This window comes from Drosophila serrata, unplaced genomic scaffold, assembly GCF_035046125.1.
Source record: "Drosophila serrata isolate PLE 108 unplaced genomic scaffold, ASM3504612v1 contig_295, whole genome shotgun sequence".
NCBI classification, from domain to species: Eukaryota; Metazoa; Arthropoda; class Insecta; order Diptera; family Drosophilidae; genus Drosophila; species Drosophila serrata.
In genome coordinates this window covers 1,456,925-1,484,311 of record NW_028257193.1, presented here as the reverse complement: position 1 = coordinate 1,484,311, position 27,387 = coordinate 1,456,925, and the positions used below count along the sequence as shown (strand labels likewise).

At 36.8% G+C, this 27,387-nt stretch overlaps 2 protein-coding genes and 1 long non-coding RNA gene across 19 annotated transcripts in view; all 3 read left to right on the top strand.

Moving 5' to 3' along the window:
- LOC110189888 (endoplasmic reticulum aminopeptidase 2) overlaps positions 1 to 3,911 on the top strand; it is a 35,448-nt gene extending 31,537 nt beyond the window's left edge. For 10 of the 15 annotated variants that reach the window (XM_086837039.1, XM_020960151.2, XM_020960168.2 and 7 more), the window contains 4 exons: positions 8 to 270; positions 329 to 458; positions 526 to 897; positions 965 to 3,911. In XM_086837039.1, the coding sequence (XP_086693165.1) occupies positions 8 to 270; positions 329 to 458; positions 526 to 897; positions 965 to 1,117 (918 nt within the window). In that variant the 3' untranslated portion in view covers positions 1,118 to 3,911. The remainder of the gene's footprint in view (positions 1 to 7; positions 271 to 328; positions 459 to 525; positions 898 to 964) is intronic. The other 5 variants (XM_086837040.1, XM_086837038.1, XM_020960160.2 and 2 more) reach the window with 1 other exon arrangement.
- Positions 3,912 to 5,078: 1,167 nt separating this feature from the next.
- cnc (NFE2 like bZIP transcription factor cap-n-collar) overlaps positions 5,079 to 27,387 on the top strand; it is a 50,305-nt gene continuing 27,996 nt past the window's right edge. The window contains exons 1-2 of one of the 3 annotated variants that reach the window (XM_020962080.2): positions 5,079 to 5,520; positions 9,262 to 9,589. In XM_020962080.2, the coding sequence (XP_020817739.2) occupies positions 9,308 to 9,589 (282 nt within the window). In that variant the 5' untranslated portion in view covers positions 5,079 to 5,520; positions 9,262 to 9,307. Of the gene's footprint in view, positions 5,521 to 9,261; positions 9,590 to 14,005; positions 15,311 to 19,971; positions 20,337 to 27,387 lie in introns of those variants that run through there. The other 2 variants (XM_020962078.2, XM_020962081.2) reach the window with 2 other exon arrangements.
- Positions 10,489 to 11,960, top strand: LOC147643055 (uncharacterized). Its single transcript, XR_015272642.1, has 2 exons — positions 10,489 to 10,665; positions 11,838 to 11,960. It is a non-coding gene; the product is annotated as an uncharacterized LOC147643055 (long non-coding RNA).

Genomic DNA, 27,387 nt, shown 5'->3' with positions numbered 1-27,387 from the left:
CCACCAGGATCGATTGGGTATGCTGTCGGATGCCTTTACCCTGTGCCATGCCAATTTGCTGCCCTGTGAGATCACCATGAACATGATTCTGTATCTGCCAAGTGAGACACATTACGGACCCATGGCCTTGGCCTTGAGGCATTTGGAGAAGTGGCGACGCATCCTCAAGTACTCCGAGTGCTTCCTGATGCTCAGCGAGTTCATCAAGATGAAGATCTCAACGGTTATGGAGAAGGTGGGCTGGTCGGATGACGGTGATGTGGCCACCAGGTGAGGAGGATAATTCTTAAACTTGAAGATCTTATTTAAACTTAGTTACCATTTTAAGGTTAATGCGTCCTGAAGTGATTTTGGCCTCGGTTCTGTGGGAGGACATCGATAGCATCGCCAAGGCCAAGAATATGTTAAATCAGTATCTGTACTACAATGGTTCAGCTATACCACCCAATCTTAGAGAGGTAAAGATTGATTTTCCATTTATATTGATTAATATTTGTAATAATTTATTTTGTTACCTTTCCACAGGCGGTTTACACCGGCTCAATTCTCTCCGGCGAGTACATCTATTGGCAGCATTGCTGGGAACGCTTTGTCACCCTTCAGCGGACATCGGAAACCTTTGTGGAGCGTATGCAGCTACTTAGAGCTCTGGGCAGGACCAAGGATGCCTGGCTGCAGAATCGCCTGCTGTCGCATGTGACCATGCTGCCCACCGAGGAGGTGGTGCAGGTGCTCAAGGCCATTGCGGGTACGCCGACAGGTGGTGCCATGGCCTGCCGCTTCCTGCAGGCCAAGTGGTTCGAGCTGGAGAAACGCCTGGGACAGGGCACGATCAGCTTTGCCAAGGTTATATCGGCCATAACCCAGTATGGCGCCACCAAGTTTGACTACGATGAGGTGAGCTAATGTCATACAGCTCCTGCTCCTAGATCTCTTGTACTAATCTACCTATCCTTTCCCTTAGCTCAAGTCACTGGTGCATCGCTTTGGCCGGGGTCACGGCATGTCTGTGCTGAACATGACCTTGAGCAGTGTGGCCTCAAATGTCGAGTGGGTGGCAAGGTCACAGACATCGCTGTACAAGTGGGTGGAGGGCCACCTATACTTACACCGATAGAGGAGGCAGGACTCTGAGGTCCGCGCACATTTCTCTCTTCAAACTCATTTGTAATTATGTTCCTCTCTCAGACACGACTCTCACGTGGACCCTGATTTCGCCGAGTTAACTAACACACACTATGGATCTGTACTCTTTACCATATCATTGCCAGTTCGATCGATCTCCTTGGTTTACTCAGTAGCTCTCCTATAATTTTAGTCCTCAACGAGTGGCCTCACTCACCTGTAAATTACGAATGCTATGATCGCAAGGAGTCTTTGTGTATATCTATTCCCAACAGGAGGGAGCCATTTCTAGCACATATGTATATGTGGATATCTACAACTGAACATAAGGATCTATCTATATATGTATATTGTATATGTATGTATATTTTACAAACCGAAAACCAAAATGAGAAAACCAAACATACTTAGAGCAATCGATAAATGTAGTTTGTAAGCAAAGAATAACAAAGAACAAACATATTTTTTCATAAAATCCAAAAAACAAAAGAGAAAACAAAACAAACAGATGAGGCCACTGAATCGAGATTAACTAAATCGCTAATGAATGCATTCTAGTCACTGTATAGAATATGTATATTAGAATTAGTGGGCGGCCTGCTCGTGTGTGTATCCGTGTATGTGCGCATCGAAATATCACAGAACTCTTCCTTTTGTCCAAAGATAATTTACTTAACCAACATAATCACCCTACCTAAACGTGTCCTGCCTGACCAGAAGAATTAATTCCCAGTTAAGAGCATATTTTATGATCAGTATAAGCTTCCAGAGTCAGTATTTATTGTCTAATTTGTTATTAATTTTAAACTTGAATAGTTGATAACCTAAAAGGTCGGATCAGCATAGGCTAAAAGATCGCCTGTATCAGTTGGGAAACCAGTTTTAATCACAAAAACTTGTTCAGAATTAAGAACAGAACCCAAAGATTTTCTTAACTTTAAAATCAGTAACCGCTTAGGCTAAACTGAATTTAAATATGTTATATGTATATGGCTGCCATAGGTTCTACTAACTTTTGAATAATAGAAGAAATGAAGCATAGAATTTGATTAAAATTTAGGCACAACGTAATCCCCATGTGGTCTAAGGTCAGGCAGGCAGAGATAAGTTAGGAGCTTGCGATACGAATTAATACTATAAAGACATATGTACATACATGGCATACGCGCTGTAGTTTGCTAGAGAACCCCAAAACCCAAAAATAATTATACAAAACTAATTTAACACTGTTTATTTACGCACTCGCATAAGACATCAAAATGAAACTGATTAACAGATTACAACGTTCCATAACTACAATTTACCATGTGTTTTACGATTTAACCATATCGCTGGTTATCATTTGATTAGTGTTGAGGTGTCTGTCCTCTAGATAGCCAGGTCTTCGAATCCAAAGTGTTTGTGTAAACTGAGGGAAGCCGCCGACTTCTGGCACCCAAATCAGGGGGCTTTTGGCATGCCGGTTTGTCATTATAGCCAAATAAACGTGTATCAGTTGGTGTTGCCATTGGCAGCGCCCCGATAAGAAAGAAGATTAGCTTGGGGTGGGTCAGAAGCGTAGTCTAGAGGGTTTCCTAGTGGTTAAAGCACTTTGCTAAATAAAGAAAATTGTATAAGATATGCAGCAAAGTAAACCCCAGAAGTTAACAAAACCTCTTTTAGAGCTACACTTGTGACATGGCCGCTTCTGTCCCATCAACGTGTTTAGCTGATTCAGAGTTAAACCTTCAATCATTTTTAAATATGTTAATTCATACACTAAATTTCCATCAAAGAAGTCAAGATCTTTGATAAGTTTTTACCAGAGAAACAGCAAAATTTCGTAGAAATATTATATTGAAATGGGAACTATTTTCTTGGCTAAAATACACAAACCCCAAGGTACCCTTCATAATTGCAACAAAGTCAATCGCTCAGAAGCCCCAAAAATCTAAATACAAATAAATACAGAAAGAGAGGCAGACAGACAGAGAGAGAGAGAAAGATAAATACAAAAAAACACAACCGAAAACAACTTTATTAGCGACAAAGATAGATCACAAAAAAACAAGTTTTGGAGCGATTTTACGGATTTTCGACAAATGTATAAACCAAACTAAAGCTAAACTATAGATGAAAAATGAAAATAAACCCAAAATAGAAATAATACAAAAGATGGAACACACAGCATAAGAAAGATACTCAAGACCCAGAAGCAAAAAGAGAAGTTAATGGGGAGATTTAGAAAGTTTTTACAGACCAACAAAGACAAAGAAGACTTTATTTTGTTTATTACACTACATTTGAGTTCTTTGTTCACCCATTTCAACGTCTAATTGTATTGTACAATGCATATCCGTCCACAGCTTTGATTGATTTACAACATTTTGGGTTCCATTTAGTTCATCATCAGTCACACAAAAACACCTCACCCAACACCCAATCCTGCCCTTTGGGCTCCGCTTTACCCTGGAGTTGAAGAATGGCCTTTTCTTATTTCAAAAGATTGAAGGATACGAATTCTAGTTAATTTTATTAGACCAAATTTTTGTTGCAATTGGCATCAGTATATTAGAAATTATTAATTATGCATTGGCCATCAGGTTTTATATAAAGAAATTCGTGTAGGGAAAATACAAACAAAGTGTATCTAGGAATGCAATGGAAAGCAGGCAAAGCAACTCTAAAGACGTAAATCTAATTGTATGCTAATGATATATACACATCTATATATAAATATATATATATTTACATAATGTAATTTAAGTCAAATGGGAATATTAATAAATGCGATAACTAATCTGTAACAACAATTGTAATTGAACTTTAACATTTGAATAGTTTTTGGATGTCCTGCTAAATATAACAGGTGGGGCATAAAAGGTAAAGCCTGTGATGATAAAAAACGTTTTACGGTCTGATAAAATCACAATAAATTTGGTATAGTACGAGTTATGATGGAAATGGCTTTGCACCCACAAAGCTATTGTTTGTACTCGTCCAATTTGATGTTTCGATTTGGTATTTAAACCCCCAAAAAACACACGGAAATGCCTGGTGATTGTGGTAATCACCGAATATTGATTCCGGAATTGATATCAGTGATTTACTTAGAAACTTGGGCAATCTATTAATCATAATTGGGTATAAAGGTTCAATGCAATATCGAAAGTTTTTATATCATTGAAAAAGGAAGTAAATTAAATGCATATATTTGGTAAAAGAATATAAAATTTATCTCATATACTAGGTAAGTATTATTAGTATCTTATTGATCAGCAAAAGCTAAATATTTCTTGTTTGTTAATATATTTAAGTACTTATTTTAAATTTAAGATTAAAAAGAAAGAAAGCTTACTTTGAGAAGCCAAAGATTTTACATAAATATGATTTAAAGGGCCGGAAAATAATCCTTCACTTACTTTAACACTTCTGATTAACATTAAATATACAATGTTAGATTATAAAATCTCAGTTAAAATTTTGAATTAATATATTTTATAGGCCAGTGTAATACCCATGTAAGAATTTGGGTTATTTTTCTGCTTTTAAAAGTTTTAATTGTAGTTGCTTATTTAAATTGGCATCTAACGTTTTAATTTAAATATAATTTAAGTCTGGTCACCCTCTCGTGACTCTGAATCGCTCTTGGTCACACTTACTCCACTGATAACTGATCAATGAACAGATTTAAATATAGAAAAGTCGAGATAAAGTCGATGATTCAGGGCCACACAGCACCACAGTAAGCGGAAGATCTCATCCACATATATTCGACTATTGAACTGCGTCTGAATAGCGCTCACAGGTGTGTTAAGCGGCGGCTCCATCAAGAAGCTGTTGTCGCACGCGCTGAGCAAAACACAGGGGGGGGGGAGGGGGAGCCAGAGCGGTCAGCGCAGGCAGAGACAGCGGCAGCGGCAGCGGGAGCACTTGTCTTGCCCTGCGCTATCTGCTCGCTTTTATCAGGCCCCAAGCTTGACGATTGGGGCCTCGGCTATGCGACGGCTATCCCGCACTCGGCTCCGTTTCCCCTCAAACCCCCCTCCCCCTCCCGCTGCCGACGCTGCTCTGGGCTCTTTGGTGCTCGACACGCCGCCGACGCAAACAGCTGAAGCGGCCGAGCGACGACTTTGTGGGCCATCGGCTGGCTTTTCAGTGTTTTTTGAACAGCCGTTCAGTGAATTACAAATCGACTTAGCCACACGCTCGCTCGCCTGCTCGTCGCTCTTACCGCGCTCTGTGCCTCCCTTCTGTCACTCTCTTCTTGTGCATCGCCCAGCTGATGGTTTGCTCTTAAGTGGCGAAAACACGTCGTATACGTAATATCTTAGTGACCAACTCTGCTCTCTTTTTGGCAGCAACAAAACACGCAACAAAAACAGGCTATAAGCTATAAACTAAACCTAAACAAAGGTAAAAAGAAATACAACTAAAATGCGAAGTAAAGTAAAGAATTAAGCGAAATGAAGTAAAAAGAATATAAAGGCGAAATAATTACACTTAATTCCGGGTAACCCAACAATTGCGTCGTTAAACCCCAACTATCACCTCTCCCCTGCGAAAATTACTTCCCCATTATTGTGTTGTGTGTGTGTGTGTGTGCGCGTATGTTCAGAGTGGGTGTGTGTGTGTGTGTGTATTCTAGGCATTTGCCCTAATCAACAAGTTCAATTCAATAGTGAATTTGGACAGGCCAGAGCTGTCTCCCTCTCTCTGTCTCTCTCTCTGACGCTACGCCATATTTTTGCAAATAGTATTTCTATTTATTATATCCATTTCGTTGGAAATTTTTGTGCACAAACAAAAACAGTTTTGTATTTCGCATAAATTTACCGGCATGTGGTCATCATCATCATTCGTGTGCTCTTCGTGGTCTCTCTTTTCGAAAGCTCTCTTTTCAAAGAATGAAACAATAACAAATTGTGTGTTATAAATAAATATTTACATTACATTGTAGTGTGTGTGTGTGTTTGCTAATGATAATGATAATGTTAATGATAATGAAAGTTCCACAAGGCGCACAGCAATTAAATAATATTGAAAACAATCAAAAAATGTTTCGAGTTACGCTCCATGAACTCTGTCTCGAATATAAAAATACAAATCTACTGGAAATATATATGTAACTTTGCGGCTACTTAGTTAGTGTATTATTAAAGGCCCTTTATTTGGCCGACCTCCCCCTTAATGTATTATTAAAGACTTTGTCACGACATTTCCTTAGTTCGTTATTAATATTTAGAGAGCCCCTCCTGCTCCACGCGAATTGAAAAGTCAAACTGCGTGACAATTCCCTAGAAACACGGACGGACTGTTGATTCTCACTCTTTCTACCCCCTCCCAACCCCTCTCACCTTTCACTAACCTGTTGATGCGACGCTGACAGGTAATTGCTAAAATCAATATGTAATGTACGAATTCTCAATATCTGACGGACCCAGGGCTTAGTAAAGTGAACTTTGCTTATTTGTTTTCAATTTACATATACAATATATCCCGCATTTTTTCTCGTATTTATTTCCATGAGGTTTTTTTTTATTTTTAATTATACCCAGACTTGGTTCATTCAAATTATAAACTGCGTCAAGCATCAGACGACAGCCTCACACGGCAACGAATAAAAACAACAACAATAGGGGGGTTTTATTAAAAACAAGACTAACAAATTGGCTTACATATCGAAGTTAACAATACTCTAGCTTTGTTGGGAAATCAATTGGAATTCAGGGAATTAGATTATATAAATTTAATTAAATATTTCTGATGTTTAAATACTAGAAAAACTACAAGTGCAGAGCCTTCACATTGATTAATTCTTTTGAGTTTTTAATGTCTTAAAGTAAATAATAAACTAGTTTATGCTAAATTGATAAAATACTACAAATTCTTTGCTCATCTTAATTATTGCCGCAGAAATTGATCTTGGTTACTTAATAGTGCAATTTAAAGATTATTTAACCTTTCAACAATAATTTATTATAGATACATTCTACCTCAGCTGGTACACTTTAAATTTTAACTAAATATAAAAAACTTTTATATAAAAACAGCTTCCCCTAAAATCTCCCAACCTGTTATCCAAGTTTCCTTAAAGTTACAACAAACCAAAGCTAAAAGCGCATCTTCCCCATCTTCAGAGTATTCCCATTACAAAAAAAAAACCTTAAGAAACTGGTTTTATTTTTTATTATCTCGAGTCGAACAGATTTGCAATGTTGACTTGGTTTCGAGGAAAAAAAAGCCGTTCAATATTAGCCAAGTTAGCATTGTGATTTCACTGTTTTATAAATGTGAATGCCTGGGACCTGGAATGATTTGCATAAATGGGAGCTGCCTTAGATATCAAGATTTTATGGGTAAACTCTAAAGATGATAATAACTAGAGTGTTGTGATAAAATTGAGATATAATAACATAAAGGCAATTGAAATCTAGTGCTATTGATTTGTTATTAAGGTGATCAAGTATGTTATGTCATATTTGACAGACTATTCAATTAAGTTGTTACTACAAAGCATTTAAATTGATCAATGATATATTCCTAGAGATTTGGATTACTTTGAACTATTATTAATTGTTGTGTAACTTGTTGCAAGATGTTACTACAATTAATCTGTTATTAATCAACGGATACCTCACTTCTTAAATGAACTTTGGATCCTGCCACTTGTATTACCAGTTTCTTTATGACCAGATTTTATTGTTACCAATCAGGCAACCTCTCAGTTGTCTCCTCTTTAAAATAAACTCTGTTCTCAGCAACCAAACCCTTTCTGTTCACTTTAGTTACCTTTGTACTTGGCATTGTGCTGTTTTTTATATTTTTTCGCACATTGAGATGAGTCATGGTCAACAAACCAAAGATCTCAGTGAGTTTCCAAACAGTTAAATTTTGTTTATTATAGAAGGCGGCTCTGAGGGAATTCCCAGAAAACCTTAAGCGTGTTATTATCCCCTTCAAGCGTGTATTATCATTTAAACTATTATTAATAAGTGCTATTTGATGTCTTCTCATCTTTCTGGGGGGTCTTAATTAAAAAGATAGTAGAGTGTGAAGAGTAAATAAAACTTTGGAATTTTCCTAGTTTTCCTTGTAAATCAAACTATCTGGATGTTCTAATTTCCATTTATCAAATTATCTGAATGTCAATGATGAATATACCCTTCCAATGCTATAAAAAATAATATTTGATAAGCAAATACAACAGATAAACTATTGCCTGATAGGAGTTCCCTAAATAAATATACCTAAATGAAATACATCAAAGTTGAGAGAGATTTCCTTAACAGATGTTTCCCTTATCGATCACTTGCAGAACTTGAACTCATGACTGGTTCCCCATAATTCAAAAATAAAATCATTTATTTCTCCTTTATGATTCACTTGAAAACGCAATCTAATCGGAAAAACCTAAGACCAAACATTGGCTGATGTAATTTGCATGGCCTAAAGTCGAGGCTCACTGTACAGCGATAATTCGCGCGAGGAAAATGTTTTATGATACTGATATTAAATACTTAGTACCCCCATATCAATTGATAGATAGTGAGAGCTGGTTATCTTTTTTTCTCCCAGTACTCACTGTTGTTGCATCAGGACATTCACTGTACTTATCTACGTACGATTCGGTGCGAATGTGTGTAATCTCTTCCATAAATGGCAGGCGCAATCAAGAAATAAACAAAACCATTTAAGTGTGCTATATCTGTAGTTAGAATTCCAACAATCGAAAATCGCTTATCAGTATTTATAGCCTGGTTACAGTGAAAGATCGATAAGTGGGATGGATTTCGAGGAATACTAATAAAGAAATTAATATTTAAAGTTGATGGTAAATGTGATTTCTTGGTGCTTTTAAAATATAACTTTGTATACCTATAATTAATGTCCTTATGAACGGAAAGGTAATGGAAAATATTATTTTTGTGGGGCCAGAACATTAAAATATATCTTATTTATTTTTAACTCAAATCCTAACTTATTTTACTAAAATATATGTCTTAAACTAAGATCAATCTTGGTATATGAGGGACATGGGAATGAGGGACATCCATTTATAATGCAATATTCAATTAATTCCCTTAAATAGAGGCCATAAAAATCGACCCATCCTTATCCTTATCTAATTGTGTGTGGCGCTCGCTTTCACTTCAGTTAACTTATTGACTCATCACCTTTTGTGCCGAACTAAAGAGTAATCATGATCGACCTAGAGGACCTGCCCCGGCTGCAATCCCTGTCCCCCGCCAAGGACATTGAGGACACGTATCACCAAACCCAATTGCTACTTCCGCCCAATCCCAAAAAGAAGGTCACCGTCCGCGTGCCCATTGGACCACCCTCGAAGTTGGCCAAACTGATCAAGCCCACGGTGGCCTCAACGCCGGCCGTTCTGGAAACGCCTTCACCTCCGGTCTCGCTGGAGACGCCGCCAGATAACAAGAATCCCATCTGGCGAGGTGGCTTCCACTTTACCACCCTGGTAAGTATTTCGAACGGGGGAAGGGAGTATTAAATCCAATTTGCCAGCACAATATAATACCTTTCAGAACGCTCTTTATCTGAATACCCCATCAATCTTAATTAGTTTCTAGGGGTCAGTTCTTTGTGTAAATAAAAGGTATTATTTCAGTTAAATGTGTGATTCACCCAGTTTGATGGACATTATTTATTGTCTAGATATAAAAGTTATTATTCAAAATCGATGATGATTTATAATTAAGTAAAAAATATTGCTGATTTGAGGTATTATTTAATATTTCGTCAAAAATAGGGAATATATTTCAATTAAAATTGAATGAATAAATAAATATATAAATTAGTACTTTGGAATTTAATTTAATTTAGTTAGTTAATCAAAGTGCTTAGGTATGGAAATATTATAATTTAAAAGATATTCTTAATTAATTTCCTAACTGCAGCAAGCGTAAAAACAAAACTCACTAATATATTTCTTATAATTATATGATACTTTATTATATTATATGTTTATATACTTAGGTAGTAATTTAAGTATATTTAAACTGTTTAAAATGCATTTTAAAGCCATCACATATTATGCAAATTTGAAAATTTTATGGACACGTGTCCAAAGCTCTTCAAATTATTTTACATATACATGTAAATACATTAGTGGATCAATTTCTCCACTGAAACACATAGACCCAAGAACCCATTTACCTACAATATAAAAATAGCTGCTAAGAAGTATAATACTACAAACAAATATTTTTTAATTAAGCCCAAAAACAGCGAGAAACATCTAAACAAAAAGGTAAATGTTTAAATTTAATTACTTTACACCGAACGATACTTTCACAATGCAGCCGTGCGAAAAAAAAGCTCTCCGCTAGAGGCGCCAGCACGATAGTACTCGATACTTTCGATAGTGTCATCACCACCAGTGTGGGGAATATCAAATTGTTGTTGCCAAGCGAAGCTTTTTGAGCTGAACAGACGTTTTTGTTTTGCCGTGCCGTCGATTTGGAAATCGGAGAAATTGCCAAAAGTTGACAAACAAACACGTTTTTAGCGAGCCGCAACGCAACGCACCACCACGTAGGTTCGGCGGTAGATGGAAGAGAGTGCCAAAGCGGACGCGGCGATAATTTCGCAAAATAACAGTGAAAGAGACGCGTAAAAGTGCGAAGTACAGGCGGCAGTCTGCTTAACTGTGCGCGTGAGTGTGTGTGTGTGTGCTGCTAGGGCGGCCGTGTGAGTGCTTGTGCCGGAACAACAAATGGAAAAGTTACGAATTTGTTTGCCTATGACGATTACAATCAATTGCAAATAATGTTGCATGCCCCACAAAATAAGTGCAACATCATGCTGCTCTGTGGTAGTGGTGGATGAAGTTACGACCAACAGGCTAGCAACAACAGTTATTCAGCAACCGCGCGCAGTCTCTCTCTCCCGCTCTCTGTGTCTTTCTCCCATTCCACACGCTCAGCTGACAGACTGCAATCAGAGACAGCAGCGAAGAAAAAACGAAGCTCGGCGATTTGATAAATAATTTGTTGATGCAAAGTGTAGAGCGAAGGTTGAAATGCTGCTGTGCCGGCTGCCAATTACTAACAATAAGTTGTTCTCGGCTCATTCTCGAAGTTTCCAAATCGCGCATTTCCACATTTGTTTTGCTCTCTTGCCCGCGTGTGCTTCTGTGTGTGTGTGTGGTGTGTGCTTCTCCATAAAAATTAAATCATTTTGCATTTAATTGAATGCATTAATTGTTGCTACAAAGCAGAATCCGCAAGAAAAACAGCAGTTCTGTGCTTCTAAGCATTTCTGTGTGAGTGTGCGTCTGTGTGTGTGGTGTGTTTGCGTGTGTATTTTTTGTGTGTGAGTCAGACAAAAGCGAAGAAATGAGCGATAAAAGCAAACAAAGGAATAAATCGCGATGTGCAGGCGCAATACACGACAAAATATTAGGCAGCACACAAAAACAACAAGCTTAGCGAAAATATTTTTGTTATTAACAAATGACGATTTCACCACGCACACGCACACACACTGTCACCAAAGTGCGTAGCAGACAAACGAAATGGAATAAGCAGAAGAGGAAGCAGCAGCAGCTGTCAGCCTGGCAGTACAATTTAAATGCAAATTGTTATTAATAATAAATTGCAATTAAATGCTACTGGTTGCCTTAGGGGGAAAGGCAAAGGAGAAATTACCTATAACTTGCCATAAATGTGTGGATAATAAAACAAAATTAAATGCGTGTTTTGCAGCCATTTAAAGAAAAAGAAAGAAAGTGAAATATAAACAAATAAAGCACTGCAGAAAGTGAATACCTCAGTGTGTGTGTAACTGTAAACAATAAAGCATCATTCACCATTGTGTGTGCGGCAAAAGGAAGAAGCAGCAGCAGCAGCAGCAACACCTTCAGCATTTACTGCGCCGCAGCCTTTTACCGTTGTAGTCAGCAGCAGCAGCAGCGGCTGTTAACACCCCAAAAAAAAAAAAAAAAATACAAGGTGAGTGCACTGCAATACATTCATACAACACACCCACATACACGCAAGAACCCTACCTCCGTCACGCTCTCACCTATTGCACATTTAATCATTTCATTTCATTTCATTGAGGAACTGCTCAATAAGTCTTTCGTTGTGTTCGTGTTTGTGAGCTAATCAAAATTTATTTTTTTTACCATTACTTTTTGACTGATTCCATTTGGCCATTTATGTGCATTTGCCAATTGCTTAAAAAACAAAGAAAGTTTATATATCGCGCCTCTAACAAACACACATTTTTGAAGCATTTTGTTGTTGGCCCGTCCTTGAATTGGGTTTTTCACATCGGCCACAGTGCGCACATTTTTTGAGCGAGAGCGTGAAGAGACCTTGAACAAGTTCAAGTTCACGGCGTTTGTCTGGGTCATTCCTTCCTCTATGCCCCTTCCTTTCACCCCTTCCCCCCGCTCCCCCTTTTTTTTGTGTGTGGGCGGTTGTCTGTTAACCCCCCCATTGGTTGGTGGGGTCAGGATGGGCATATTAAATGCGTAGTAGACAACGTCAAACTCTTGTTTGCGGCCCAAATCGGGAGGAATAAATACATAAGTCTCAGTTGGTTAAATAACGTCCAAAAATTCCACAACTGAAGGTCAGTTTCCAGGAATTTGCAATTAAATTAATAATAAATGCTTTCGATGTTGTTAACCTGGTTTATTATTTTAACATTTACATATTATTGATCGAACAAATAATGGTATTTTATTTACCCTTTGCAGGGTATTATTATTTCAATCAGAAGCTTGTAAAGTAATGAAGGAGTCATTTCTGACCCTATAAATCATATATATTTTTGATCAGCATTATCAGCCGAATCGATATAGCCATGTCCGGTCAAAAAATAAATTTTAAAATTTTTTTTCGAAATTTTATAAGGGGTTACATCATTAAAATTATCTAAAACTTGACAAAAAATTGAATTCTTAAAAATTGTAAATTGAGTATTCAGATTTGTTAACCTTATAAAAACTAGCATCAAGATGCTTTTCAAATTGAAATTAATGCACTTTTGGTTTAGTTATGAGTTTTCAAAGTTTTTTATTTGTTAAAAAAATTGTCATATAAAAAAAGTTATAAATATCGATACAAATAATGTGAATATTTAGAGGCTTACTAATGATCGATTTTCGATTGGATCCTATAATTCAATTGCAATCTGCAATGGTATATAATCTTCTGCTTCCCAAAGTTAGTTTCCTTTCTAGTTTTTTGTATGCATTGGTTGCTATTATTTTAGGAACCTCAATATAATTATAACCATTACTTTGAAGTTAAAAGATTCTTATTTAAAATTGTTTATAACATTTGTCTCATAAAAGTTGAAATTGAAGTTAGCAGTTTTCTCCACGATAAATGCTTCAGTACATAATTGGTTTTTATGCTTTCCATAATTATGTTTATTTCCTTGAAAATATATAATAAATGGAAACATAACACTAACCAGATACAATAAAGGTGCTATTAAGAATAAAGTTTTCTAGGTCAAACTTCCTTCCTTTTCATAACACAAACTAGTTTTACTGACAATACTTCAAAGTTCCCAATGTGTGGTATATCTTTTTATCAGTTAACCCATTTATGGTTATGAAGATATGACACTTTGCTAAACAGAAAAATCTGTATTTACTTAAAATCTATTACCCTGTCGCTACAACGGAAACAAGACAACTTTCTTTTGAGCACTTCCTCATTGACAAAGCTTAACAACATCGTATGGCAAACACAACAAAGGCCGAACATTTCAAAACAAAAGCATTTTCATTTAGCATTCAAACTGCAAATGGCCATGCAGTCCCATATATTGAGATAGATATATATACTTTTTAACATATTATAATGCTTACTAATTCCATTCTATTTGTTGACACATCTTGATCTGCTTACAGAACGAGCCCGAGGACAGTCATCAATTAAGAGGAGCATTGGTAGCTCGGACTTTCAGTTTTTGCGCAGAATTCGGAACGCAGCGGAGGCGGAAGGCGGGACAAGGCGACGTCATTGAACGCAGCGATCCCGGACAACGCAGCCGTTGAGCTGTTGTCCGGGACGGAGAGGAGGCGGGCGGAGGACGGAGGACGGACCACGGACCACGGACAACACCCACGCATCCATTCACATAGACTGCAAGATTTAGACGCAACACAATGATCTCAAACAAAAAATCGTATGCGATGAAAATGTTGCAGCTGGCTCTGGCCTTAAGTCTGCTCCATTACAATCCGGATTATCTGCTCCATCGCTGGGATTCGCAGCTGGAGCTGAGCTCCCACGGCGATGGCTGGGAGCTGGAGATGCTGCGGTCGGTTCACCGACTGGATATGGACCAAAATCCCTATGGAAATAGGAAGGGTTTGAGCCCTCGGATCGAGGATTTCCTGAATTTCGATATACCCTCCTTGGGTGGCGTAGGAAACGGAGTGGGCGAGTACAAGCTGCCGCAGCACTTCAATGGCAGCACCTTTGTAATGAATCTACACAACACCACCGGCAACAGCAGTGTCCAGACGGCAGCTCTGCAGGATGTGCAGAGTAGCAGTGCTGCCGGCACGCCCAGTACAGTAGGAGGAGCCAGTGCTCCAACCTCTGGTGGTGGAAGCAGTGCCTCTGGCCTGGGAGAAATCAATATTGACACCTCATCACTAGCCGCTGGAAATGCCAATCACTCGTTGCTGCATCCTGCTCCGGAGCTGGATATCTTTCTGTCGCCACATTTGCTGCAGGATCAGCGCTCCATCTGGGAACAGAATCTTGCGGATCTGCAGGACTACAACGATCTGCCGCTGCAGGCCAGTCCGTATGCGAATCTACCACTCAAGGATGGCCAACAGCAGCCTCCGAATAGCTCTCATCTGGATCTCAGCCTGGCCGCGCTCATTCATGGCTTTACAGGAGCAGGCATGGCCTCACCCTTGAGCAATGCTGCTCTCAACGACAGCACTCCTCATCCCAGAAATCTGGGTAGCCTCACTGTGGAGCACTTGGAAGCAAATAATTCGGCAGGAAGGAACGAAGACTATGTGGAGGAGAGCTTGTATTTGGGTCGCCTGTTTGGAGAGGAGGAAACGGATGAGGATGAGAGTGAAATGGCCAGTGGAGCTGCCAATGCCTGCGAAGTGGAGGGATTGACTACCGACGAACCCTTCGGCAGTGCCACCTTTGCCAACGAGGTGATAATCGGAGATGAAGAGGAGGTAACCTTTTACTATGATATCATTTTATTGTTTATTATTAACCAAAATTGGTTGAAACCGATCTTTGGTGCTATTGCATCAGTTCTATTCCCTATTTATTCTCTATTTATTAGTATTTACCTCAACTAGAGTTGAGTTCTTGAGACCCAGAGTAAATTTAACTAAGAACACAGTTTACATTGTGGGGGAAAACATATCTAAATATTGATTCAATGCTATTTCAAAGTCCCCAGGGACAAAGTCAACATGAATCACTGTACGATTTAATTTAAAATCATTTTTTATACCTTTGCAGGGTATTATTATGTTTGAAAAATCAATTTCCGACCCTATAAATCATATATATTCTTAATCAGCATCGACAGCCGAGTCGATCTAACCATGACCGCTCAAAAATTAAATTTTTCAAAATTTTAAAATTTGATAAGGGGTTACATCATTAAAATTGTCAAATTTTGACAAAAAATTGAATTTCTTAAAATTTCAAATTGAGTATGCAGCTTTCCGAATTGAAATGTATGCCTTTTTGGCATAGTTAGTTTTTTAAAGAGTTTTAAAAATCTATGATTTCTCTATAAATTTTTCATATTTAATCCGAATATTTATGGCTATTTTATGATCTATTTCCTATAATATTATTTAATGCAATTGTAAACTGTAGGGGTATATAAACTTCGGCTTCCCGAAGTTAGTATCATTTCTGGTTTATTATAGGATTTCATACTTCTCGGGTCTTCCCCTTAATTTTTTCCTAGTATTTTTGGCAGATAGGTGATAGGTGAGATAGGTCAAGGTTTCTTATTGAAAACGCCCATTTTTTCCAAGTGTAGTTGTAAACGGCGATGACTTTGATTTGACTGATTAAAAACACTCGAATGGCACCACCTGCAGAGCGGTGTATGTGTGTGTGTGTGTGTGTTTTCGTGTGTATTTTGTTGTGCTCATTATCAAACAGTGTTGCTGAAAAGCTTTTTGCATTGCTAATGAAGAGTCGCGAACCCATCGCTTGACCCATTCTAGTCTGTCGTTTGATTTAAAACACCTCTTCAGAGTTCTCCCCTCGGGTTCCTCTTTTATTTCTTTCGATTTCTGTTAAGCTTTCTTTATAATTATAGTCTGTATATTTCGAGGTTTCACCAAAAGCCAATCGATATTCAAATGCTGCTTTCATTTTGTCTGTGGTTACCCGAGTTTGCGAAATATCAAAATTTTTGAGCTTATCAGTAGATAAGGGCAGCAACTTTGTTTACACATCAGCATGACTGTTGCCACGGTTATCCACTGATACCAACAATCTCCCAATGACTGTACGCTATCTCCTACCAGGCTTATAAGTAGCTTAATACCTCTAATTGAGAAGTTGTGATCGAAATCAATAGATTGGTTTTTAGAGATATACATATATGCTACAATTTAAATGTTCTTAGTATATTTCAATGTTTTTTAAAACATTTTTCTTGGAAAAACTCTTTTGTTTTGTTTTTCTTATGTCTTTCGAGATTCAAGCATAGCTACTTTCACCATCTTTTCGGTCACATAGTTCACAATATTATATACAAAATCACAAATATACCCGGCAATTAGGTCATTAAATGTTTTGACTGCGAAAAAAAAAACCATTTAAAAAGCTGAGAAGGAAAAATTAAAAACCAGACAAGCAAACAAGATAAATTCATTTAATATGGAAAGAGGTTTTTGTCAAAAAATTAAAAATTCAATTTAATATTATTAATTGTAAAGTCAGGGGTAAGAATTGAAATATATACAAAACCCTGCAGTTGCTTGAAAAATATTCTTAAATATTCTATAAGCTGAAAATCCATTTGCTTAAACGTTTTTTAATAGCTTACAAGCAATGTTCAATCGTGTGCGAATCTGATTTTTATAGATATATGTACATATATATCTCTTGGAGCTGATATTGCTTTCGTTTTTTTTTTGTAAATTATTTTTAAAAATCGCATTGAATGTCGGCAACAAATGTGCGACAGTGCAGGCAGCAATTTCATTATATGCCTCCGTGTTATTTTTTGTATACTTGCGAATTGCAATTTAAATATGCATAAATATTTATACTTGGCCTGGTCTGGACAGTCGGGCCAGGAGAGAGAGAGAGAGAGATGACTAACTCGTTGTTATTTTCAATTTGTTCTGTTGTTTTCTGTGTTCTGTGTTGTTGTGTCGTTCCAACATGTCACGAATGTTTTCCATTTTGGCCGATGACGGTTTTATTTTTCTTTTTTTTTTTTCCTCTGTTTCATGTTTTTTTTTCTATGACTGCGCTCTTGAGCGATCACATAAAAGAGGCTTGCACATAAATATGTTTTTTATATGCATGTTCTTTTGATATGATCTAATTAAATGCATTCGGCATTCGAGCATTGCATAATCTTTGAAGTGATTGCTATAATGTCTTAATCATTGATTGCCTTTGTTTTTTAAATGGGCTGCATGCAGTTTCCGTAATAATTATTGTTTATTACTAGAACAAGTATTTATGAAGACTGTATTAGGGGTATTGCTATATTAAAAATGCGATAATTTAGAGTTATTAATTACTGCCTGGTGTAGAGGAAAGTTGGATGATATAAGATCATCTTTATTGTCTTTAAGAATTTTTTAAATATTTAAATATATATTCTATAATTGTCAGAGAAAAACAATTGGTAAACCTAATTTACTTAACTATTTAAAGATATATTCTAAAATTTGATAAGGAAAAAATGTGATTAGGGAAAGAATAATCTTTTTTGTTTATTATCTTCTTTAGGACTTTGTTAAAATTTTCAACTTGAAAAGGTTATCAATAATTGTTATAGAAACAAAATTGTTAAACCAAATTAACTTATAATCGTATCTTGAAATTACCCATTATATCTGTATTATAGGTTCTAAAAGAGTCGTGATAAAAGAAATTGAATTGAAATTACCCATCTTATCTGTATTATCTGTAGGTTCTATAAGAATCTTGGTATAAAATTTACTGGGTATTTTATGGTCGATAGCCTTGATGTCTTGCCATTCTTGTTTTGTAATTGCAATTGCTGTCACCTGGTCATCATTAATCCATAAATGTATATGCAAATGGAGAAGAATGGCAAGCAAGTTAGTTACAGCCACAAAGAACACTAAATGGACAGGTGAATGTGTCACCAATGCTACCATTCTCCCTCCCTCTCTCTCTCTGTGTCTCTTTTAAAGTCAGGTGAGAGAGGTCGCTGTTTATGTATTGGTGTGACCTCATCACACTCACTAGCGTGTAGCTCACGAATTGAGCTCAAAAAACTCAAAAAAACATAACTCTATTTTGTTGAATGTCGTCCACCTCGCTTGCTGAACTCTCTTTCCCCTCTCCCCTCCCCTGCCAGCGCTGCTCACGCTGTCTTCCACTAATTGCAAATCTACAAAGCTTTGCTTTTTGCGCTTCGTTAACTCATTCGCTTATACCACATACATATGTACATAGATACATACATATATACACACAAATACACGCGGTCAGCGCTTTCTGCTGCTGCTGCTGCTGCTGCTGCTGCTGCTCCTCAAGTCTGTCTTATGGGTGTTATTTTTGGGGTCTCGGTCTCGCGTTTTGATTCAGCTTCGGAAGAATAAATATAAAACCTGCCCATAAGCGAGTAAAAAAGTTTCGTTGAACTTCGCTTTTGATACGTTTGGTGTGTTTTTGTTTTTGTCTTTTCAATGCTCTTGAGTCATGAGATCACATCTCTCTTTCTCTTGCTATCAATCTCTTAAAGGGGGTTATATGATTTAGAGTCAATAGTTCTTTACAAAGAATATGCCTTGATAATATTGTTATCAAACTTATTATTATTTTTTATTTCTATTTATGCCTTATAATCTAGTAGGTAAAGGTTCTTTGCCAAAAACTGGTTTTTATTATTGATTAAATTAGTTTAAAAGCTGCTTACTTTCATTGATAATATTTTTAATTGCAGTTCCATTTTAATCCTATCGTGTTCTGTTAATAATTCACCTTTTAAAAAAGTTTAACCGGTTAAAATTTTAAATATTTTTAAAACAAATATTTCGGCTTTCCTAAAAATATTTATCACACACTTTTGATTCAATTTGAGTTTAATTTTCCTAACTACAACTAACAAAAATAATTTTATTTAATAGATAAAACCAAATACCAAATTTTATTAATATATTTAATAAGATAATATTTAGTAAATGACCCAAAGTAATACCAATAGGTGCAGTTATCTATCCCACGTAATAATTTAATCTTTCGATTTGTTAGCCCATTTTGCAATCGCTTAGTTTATTGCTTATTCACTCTGAGGCTGCATCTCCCCACTATATGTGTGTGTGCGTGTGTGTGAAAGTGGGCGGGTGTGTGGAAAACTTGAAAACAAAACCGAGATGAGGAGAAAAACAGCTGATTTGCCGGCATTTCTTATTCACCACATTCAGCGCGCGCTCTCTTCACCGCAGTCAGCAACTCACCGCTAGCAACATTTGAAATACACCTCTAAATCGAACACAGTCTAGACAGCAACCTTCTGCTGGCCGAGTTTCATACCTAACAAGCTTGAGCCCAACGATAACGATATCGATAACTTACGATTTAAGCGGTACGGAATTTTCAAATTTAAATTTTTGTGATAAGGGAATATAATCTATTTTTAAGGTTGTACTTGTTGTCTGCTACTTGGGTTGCCTAGGGCTTATCAGTCGCCTCTCAACTGTTCGAAATTTCGTGCAAAACAAACTTTATCAATTGAATTTAATCAAAAAATGTGTTGTTTTTGTTACTTTATGATCCCCTCGAAACTGCTAATCGCAGCCAGACATTCTCGTTCGCAACCATAACGAAAGTTTCAGTCTGCGTTATGCCGATTGCCAGTGAATACGTTTGCCCGAATTGTGTGAATCGCTATTTTATTAAAAAACAACCCAAACCCATCGAACGGAAGTTGATTTTCAATCATTGAATCTTGAGTCCGAATCGAACAAGATGTGTCTCAACGAGGAGTACAAATATATGCATATTTACCTAGCGGTCTGTTGTTGTCATTGACTTCCTATATATAACTATATGTATTCCCGCCATTAATCTATGTTTACTGCAACATAAACTTTCTATTCACATGGCCAGTGCACAAAGTGTTAGCGCAAAAAAAAGAGAAGGAAAAGCTGAAAAAATGTATTTATATTTATATGTAAAGCCTGGCAAATTGAAAAATAATTTGCCTGTAAATTACGTTGCATTTTCCCAACTTAATTACCTCGGCTAAGCCAAAAGAAGCCATGAAGAAGCATTGGACACATGGGTTTTACTTTGTATATATATATATTTTTTTTTTGTATCTTCTTTGACTAAAAGTTTAGTTTCCCACCAAGCTCTCTTGTTTGGTTTGTTAATTTCCATAATTAAATACCGTTAATTACGGTTCACGAACTTTTGCCAAAGTGCCTTACACGGTTATAAACTAATAATATTTAAGCGAACTGAAAATTTAAGTCCTCTAAGTTATTAAAAGTTCAAAAAGTGAAGAGCAGATTATCGAAACAGAAGTGTTTATGTGTATAAAGAAAACTTAGAGGAAATGGGCATTTAATATTGCTAATTTAAATGATTAAATTTCTTATTTTATACCTATATAATATTACTGATTTCTCTCTCTGCACTTTGAGTGCACACATTCAGTAAGCAAAAAGTTCAAATGTCGAATTGATTATAAGGTGTAACAGTTGCAGGGCGAGAAAACTAAGCTGCAAACTCGAATTTGAAATTGATAATTGTAGGGAAAAACCATTTGGATGACACAAATGAACTGTTATTAAGGCCTAAAAGTTGCTGGATGCATCGTGTGGTGGTTGTTGCTACACTAAAAACCGCAAAACAGGACACTTGAGGCTTGAGCAATCCGTCAGATACAAGTGTGCACACTCACAGATATGCACACACACAAACACACACCAATGAAAGCGGCTTTGTTGGTGGCACAATCCAGGCAAAACTCTTCTGAGGGCTTGACGAGCGCATGATTAATATGCGCCACACTTGCTTGCCGGTCTGCGAGTATCTTGTGTATCCCACAGATACAGATACAGATACAGATACAGATGCTGAAGTGATCTTTGCGCTCTGCGCTTGGGATCCCTCGTTGTGCCGTTCGTGCCGCGCTGTCAGTTCAGGTGTCATCAGAAAGATCTTTTGCCGAGGCTTTATTAATGACTCTTGCTAAAAAAAAAAGAAGCAGAAAAGAAAAACCTGAGCCTTTCCTTTCCCCTGCTTCCTTTGAGGCCCTGTATCTGCCGGTTCTTAACGCTTGCCGCTTACTTTCTTTTGCTTTCACTCGACTTTTATGATGTGCCGCCCCTGCAGGATCAGAAACTCATTTATCTTGCTTGCTTGAACCTAACATTTTTTATGTGTATTGTATTTTGTATCGGGTTCTGGGCTGTGGTCAAGTAAATCACTGGAATCGGCTCAGTTAAAGCGGACTAATTGCTGCCACAAATGGTTACAAGTGTCAATATTTTGATGCATCTTGTGGGGGCATAGCTTTGATTAATTACCAAAAGCGTAGATGGAATTTACAATAAGTAAGCACAGGTGTGTACTCTATGTATGTAATGTGTTTGTGAATTGTTCCCGGCTACTCTTATCTGCCACTTATCAATGCCCGATTTCGTCAGTCGACCAGCGACTGTTTATATTCCAAAAGCTGACTGTCTCGAGAGCGGCCCACGTGTCGCTGACGGAATTGAATAGTTCAGTGAGAATTACAAGGTCACGGAGAGAGTTTCCCAGGCACTAGTGATAAGAACTTGCCCCATAAATATGACCATAAATGTTGCAGCAAGGCAATGAACCAGTTAAGAGGGGAATTCAAGGCATCACTACTCTTCTAAAGTTCATTGAACTTGATCAGATTTTCAGCTTCTCCGGCTTCTGATACATTTTCCCATTCATTTTCTTGGTGAAATTTTGGGCTTTAAATATTTTCTTTATGCTTTTTTGGGACCTGTTAAAGTGTCACGTATTGCTTGAAATTCTATAAGTACAAGATAAGGTCGTATTTTCGACCCTAACCGATAAGAACTGTAATGTGACTACACTGTAAAAAGTTGGAACTTATTGAAAAATTCTTTTTAATTTAGATTTCTGTAAAATGAAAGTATACATTTTAGGAATTTCTTGAATTGTTTTATGACAAACTTTTTTAAACCTTTGTATAATTGCAAAGATTATAAGCATTTCGTTTTCCTAACTCATTACTCCTTCTATATTTTCTTTAATTTTCTATAATATCTTTAAAATCGCTACAGTTCTTAGACCAAAGAAACATTTCATTCAACATCTCTTTGAAGTTTAATTAAAAATCAAGTTTCCAATCAACAGCCTTAAATAGCTATGTATATAGCATCTATATATGCTTGTAACTGATGAACAACCCCCCAAAATGTTGGGAAAAATAATAATAATGAAATGCCAGCAGGGGAGGATTCGGTGTTTGGGCTTATGTTCGCATCGGGGACCTTCTTCTTGCCTCAACTCAATTTAATTGCTTATTTTTACCGAACATGCGCAAGGCACAGCAGTAGCAGCAGCAAACATTTCAAATACAGTAGTGACTCGAATAAGGCGAACTTGAATAACATTAAAGCCGAGTTTGAATGTCATAAACTCAACTTTAAATGGAAGTATTGGAAACGTTTATTTATCTATTTTTTAGGTTTGCTGCTCAACTTTTTCTATGTTCAGTTTCTTCATCATATTACATTTAAATATAACATTAAATTGTTTTTATTCAAAATATTAAATATAAATATTCGTTTGTAAAAGTTCTGGATATGTTTGAAGAAAGTAATATAATGAATTGAAAATAGGAGAAACTCAAAAATATTAAATATTATTAGATAAATTATCTTTATTAACAATAATGAAGTGTAGCAAATATTAAAATTAATTTTCTTTAAACTCAGGGATGTTAGCTACAAATTTCGGTAAATACAAATTCGATATCCTTTATTAAAAAAGGAAGAGCAAGCCTAGAGCTACTTTATTCTTCTAAATCTGACTTTGTTATCAGAAAACAAGTTGTTAATTGAGGTTATATTCCTTTAGAACACTTAATACAATATTTCAAATAGAATATTTCAATACAAGGGAAATGCTTTTAAACCTTCTATAAACTAATATCCTTTCATTAGTAGAAGTCCTACTGTATGTACGGGCACTTGCTCCCTGGGGAATCCGACTTTGCTGCCACTTTGCCAGCTGCTCTGCCGCGTCTCTGTCAGCGGTGGCGCGGCTGCAATTGATTGGGCTCAACACACATACACACACACTCGCACACACATACAGGGGCCCTTAATTTCTCTGCCCTTCTGGCCTTTTACCCGGGATGGATCTGGGGAAGAGAAAGAAAGAAAGAGAGAGAGAGGGAGTGAGGGAGATGGCAGCAGAGACCAATGATGCCGCCGCCATATTCTGCTGAGTAATCCAGGAGATAGGCGTGGCCCGCACACACACACACACACACACACACACACACACACAGAGGCATACAATGATTGATTACTTTTTGTTGCCACTGTTGGAAAACTTCAAGAAAGCCTTACGAAAAACTAGAAGAAAGAAAAAACGTTGGAAAGAAAATGCAGGGTGCCAGAAAATGTCACACGAAACAAAAACCCCAAAAGAGAGAAAAGAAAATAGGGAACTGAAAACATTTTAATTAAAACATCAAAAAGTCCTTTTTGGCCGAATACGGCAATTGTGTCGCTAATGTTAGCCATTATCCTGTGATTATCCCTCTTTCAACCAGGGAAATTGTATTCCCAAAAAGGGAAATGTATGAAAGGCTACCTGTTTCAGAGGAGGAATACGGTTTTGTACCGGCTTAAGAGTGGGCGGAAACGCCCCTTACGGACTCCGACTTGACTTGACCAAAAAAATAAAGAAGACAGAGAAGAGAAAAAGGATTAAAGTGGTCTCGGCCAGCGGCGTTAATAATGCATCATTAACGCTATAATTTGAGCTCAAATTCCTCTTTCTTAGTCACTCTCTTCCTCGGTGAATCGGCAGAATTTGCACAGAAACATCTTCATAAGCGATCTTCGCATTTGCTTCGATTTCAATTTGCCATTTCGTTGATTCTCTTCCCGAACTGAGTTTTGGCAAGTGTAGCATGCTCTTTACCCACAATTTATAGCCACAAAATATTGTTTACAGTGTGTGAGTGCGACGGGTAGCGATAAGAGATCCGGTCTATGGCGTAAACAACTGCCCTCCCGTCCCGTTCCCCTTACCCACGAGAACACTCACGCCATAAGAGAGTGCTCCTCCGAGCCCCCGTGAGGTGCCCTCGCTTAAATCAGCATTATAAATACTACATTACCGCCTGGCACTTGGCACTCTTTGTCCGCTTTAGTTTCCATTGATAAGATTCGCCATTATCGATCATCATGGCTGTCCCATAAGAGCGGCGAACACTCTTCGAGAGGTTTCCATGGGTTAAGGGAGCAGCTGCTCGATGGGCTATGAGTTATAGTTGGGGGCCTGATAAGAATGGTGAAATAAGAGAATCTATATACATACGAGTTTCTATGTAGCACTCCTTTATATAGCACCTGACTTCAGGTATAAGTTTAATATCAAATTTTACAGTAACTAAACTTGTTATCTTTAAGGCAGTATTATTTTATATTTTTGGGAAAAAAAAACTTTAAGAGAGCTGTCGGTAAGGTGGCAAAAAATGTTTGCGAAGAGATTGCTATTGTACGCTTTTAAGGGTATTATAACTTCAGTCAGAAGCTTGTAAAGCAATGAAGGAGACATTTCCGACCCTATGTTTCATATATATTCTTGAACAGAATCTACAGAAGAATCGTTATAGCATGGATCAAAAAATACATTTTTGAAAATTTTTCAAAATTTTATAAGGGGTTACATCATTGAAATTGTCAAAATTTGACAAAAAATTGAATTTTTAAATTTTTTAAAACTAAGTATGCAGATTTGTTAAACTATGAAATACTAGCATAGAACAGTTTTCCGAAATAAAATTAATGATTTTTTGGCTTAGTTATGAGTTTTTAAATCTATGATTTTAAGGAAAAATTGTCTGTTTTTATACCTTTTTGCAGGTTTCTATGACTTTAGTCAGAAACTGACAATAGAATCAAGAAACGCAGTATGCAGATTTGTTAGTGTAATTAAAACTATCACAGAAAAGCTTTCCGAATTAAAATAATGCAATATTGGCTTAATATGATGTCCGAAAAACAATGATTTTTCGGAAAAATTGTCTGTTTATACCTTTTTATAGAATATAGTTAAAGTCAAAAGTTTAACAAGTAATGAAGGAGTCATTTCCGATTCTATAAATCATATATATTCTTGATCAGCATCAACAGCCGACTCGATATAGCCATGGTTGCCACATCCACTTGATCAAAGTCTATCAACCACCAAGCACTAAATTAGTAATTTATATAAAAGAAGAAGAAGAAAACTAAACTTCCTGTAGCTAGAGCCTTGCTTAAGTGTAAGACTTGAGAATCGCGGAGGAGAGCGCTCTATGTATCAAATAGTTAAGCAAAGCCTATCTTTCAGTCGAAAGCTTGAAACTTATGGAAGGAGTCATTTCCGATCCTATAAATCATATATATTCTTGATCAGCATCAACAGCCGACTCGATCTAGCCATAGTTGCCACATCCACTTGATCAAAGTCTATCAACCACCAAGCACTAGATTAGGAATTTATATAAAAACACACAAAAAGAAGAAGAAGAAAACTAAACTTCCCCTAGCTATAGCCTTGCTTAAGTATAAGACTTGAGAATCGCAGAGGAGAGCGCTCTATGTACCAAATAGTTAAGCAAAGCCTATCTTTTAGTCGAAAGCTTGAAACTTAGTGAAGGAGTCATTTCAGATCCTATAAATTATATACATTCTTGATCAGCATCAACAGCCGACTCGATCTAGCCATGGTTGCCACATCCACTTGATCAAAGTCTATCAACCACCAAGCACTAAATTAGTCATTTATTTAAAAGAAGAAAAAGAAAACTAAACTTCCTGTACTAGAGCCTTGCTTAAGTGTAAGACTTGAGAATCGCGGAGGAGAGCGCTCTATGTATCAAATAGTTAAGCAAAGCCTATCTTTCAGTCGAAAGCTTGAAACTTATGGAAGGAGTCATTTCCGATCCTATAAATCATATATATTCTTGATCAGCATCAACAGCCGACTCGATCTAGCCATAGTTGCCACATCCACTTGATCAAAGTCTATCAACCACCAAGCACTAAATTAGGAATTTATATAAAAACACACAAAAAGAAGAAGAAGAAAACTAAACTTCCCCTAGCTATAGCCTTGCTTAAGTATAGGACTTGAGAATCGCAGAGGAGAGCGCTCTATGTACCAAATAGTTAAGCAACGCCTATCTTTCAGTCGAAAGCCTAAAACTTAGTGAAGGAGTCATTTCCGATCCTATAAATTATATATATTCTTGATCAGAATCAACAGCCAAATCGATCTGGCTATGTCGGGCCAAAAAAAAATTTTGAAAATTTTTTATAATTTCAAAATTTTATAAGGGGTTGGTTACATCATTAAAATTGTCAAAATTTGACAAAAAAAATGAATTTCTTTAAATTTTAAATTGAGTATGCAGATTTGTCAACCTAACAAAAACTAGCATTAAGAAGCTTTTCGAATTGAAATTAATCCTTTTTTGGCTTAGTTATAAGTTTTTTAAAGTTTGATTTAAAGAAAAAATTGTCATATAAAACTATTGACAAATATCGTTCAAAAAATGAGCATGTATTTTAAACTTAGGTATCGATTTTTGATTGATTCCTTTATTTTAATTGCCAACTGCAGGGATATGTTTATTTTAGCTTTCCAAAGTTAGTTTTCTTTCTTATTTAGTTTGGCAAAGATAAGGGTTTAAAAAATTTACCTATTGCGGTTCCAAAGTAAAGTTTATCACCATTATATAGCATTTTCCTAATTGTTTATATTTAAAAGTAGCTTTATGTTTAGATTAATAATAAATAAAATAAGTTTCTGTATTATTAACTATTAAGTT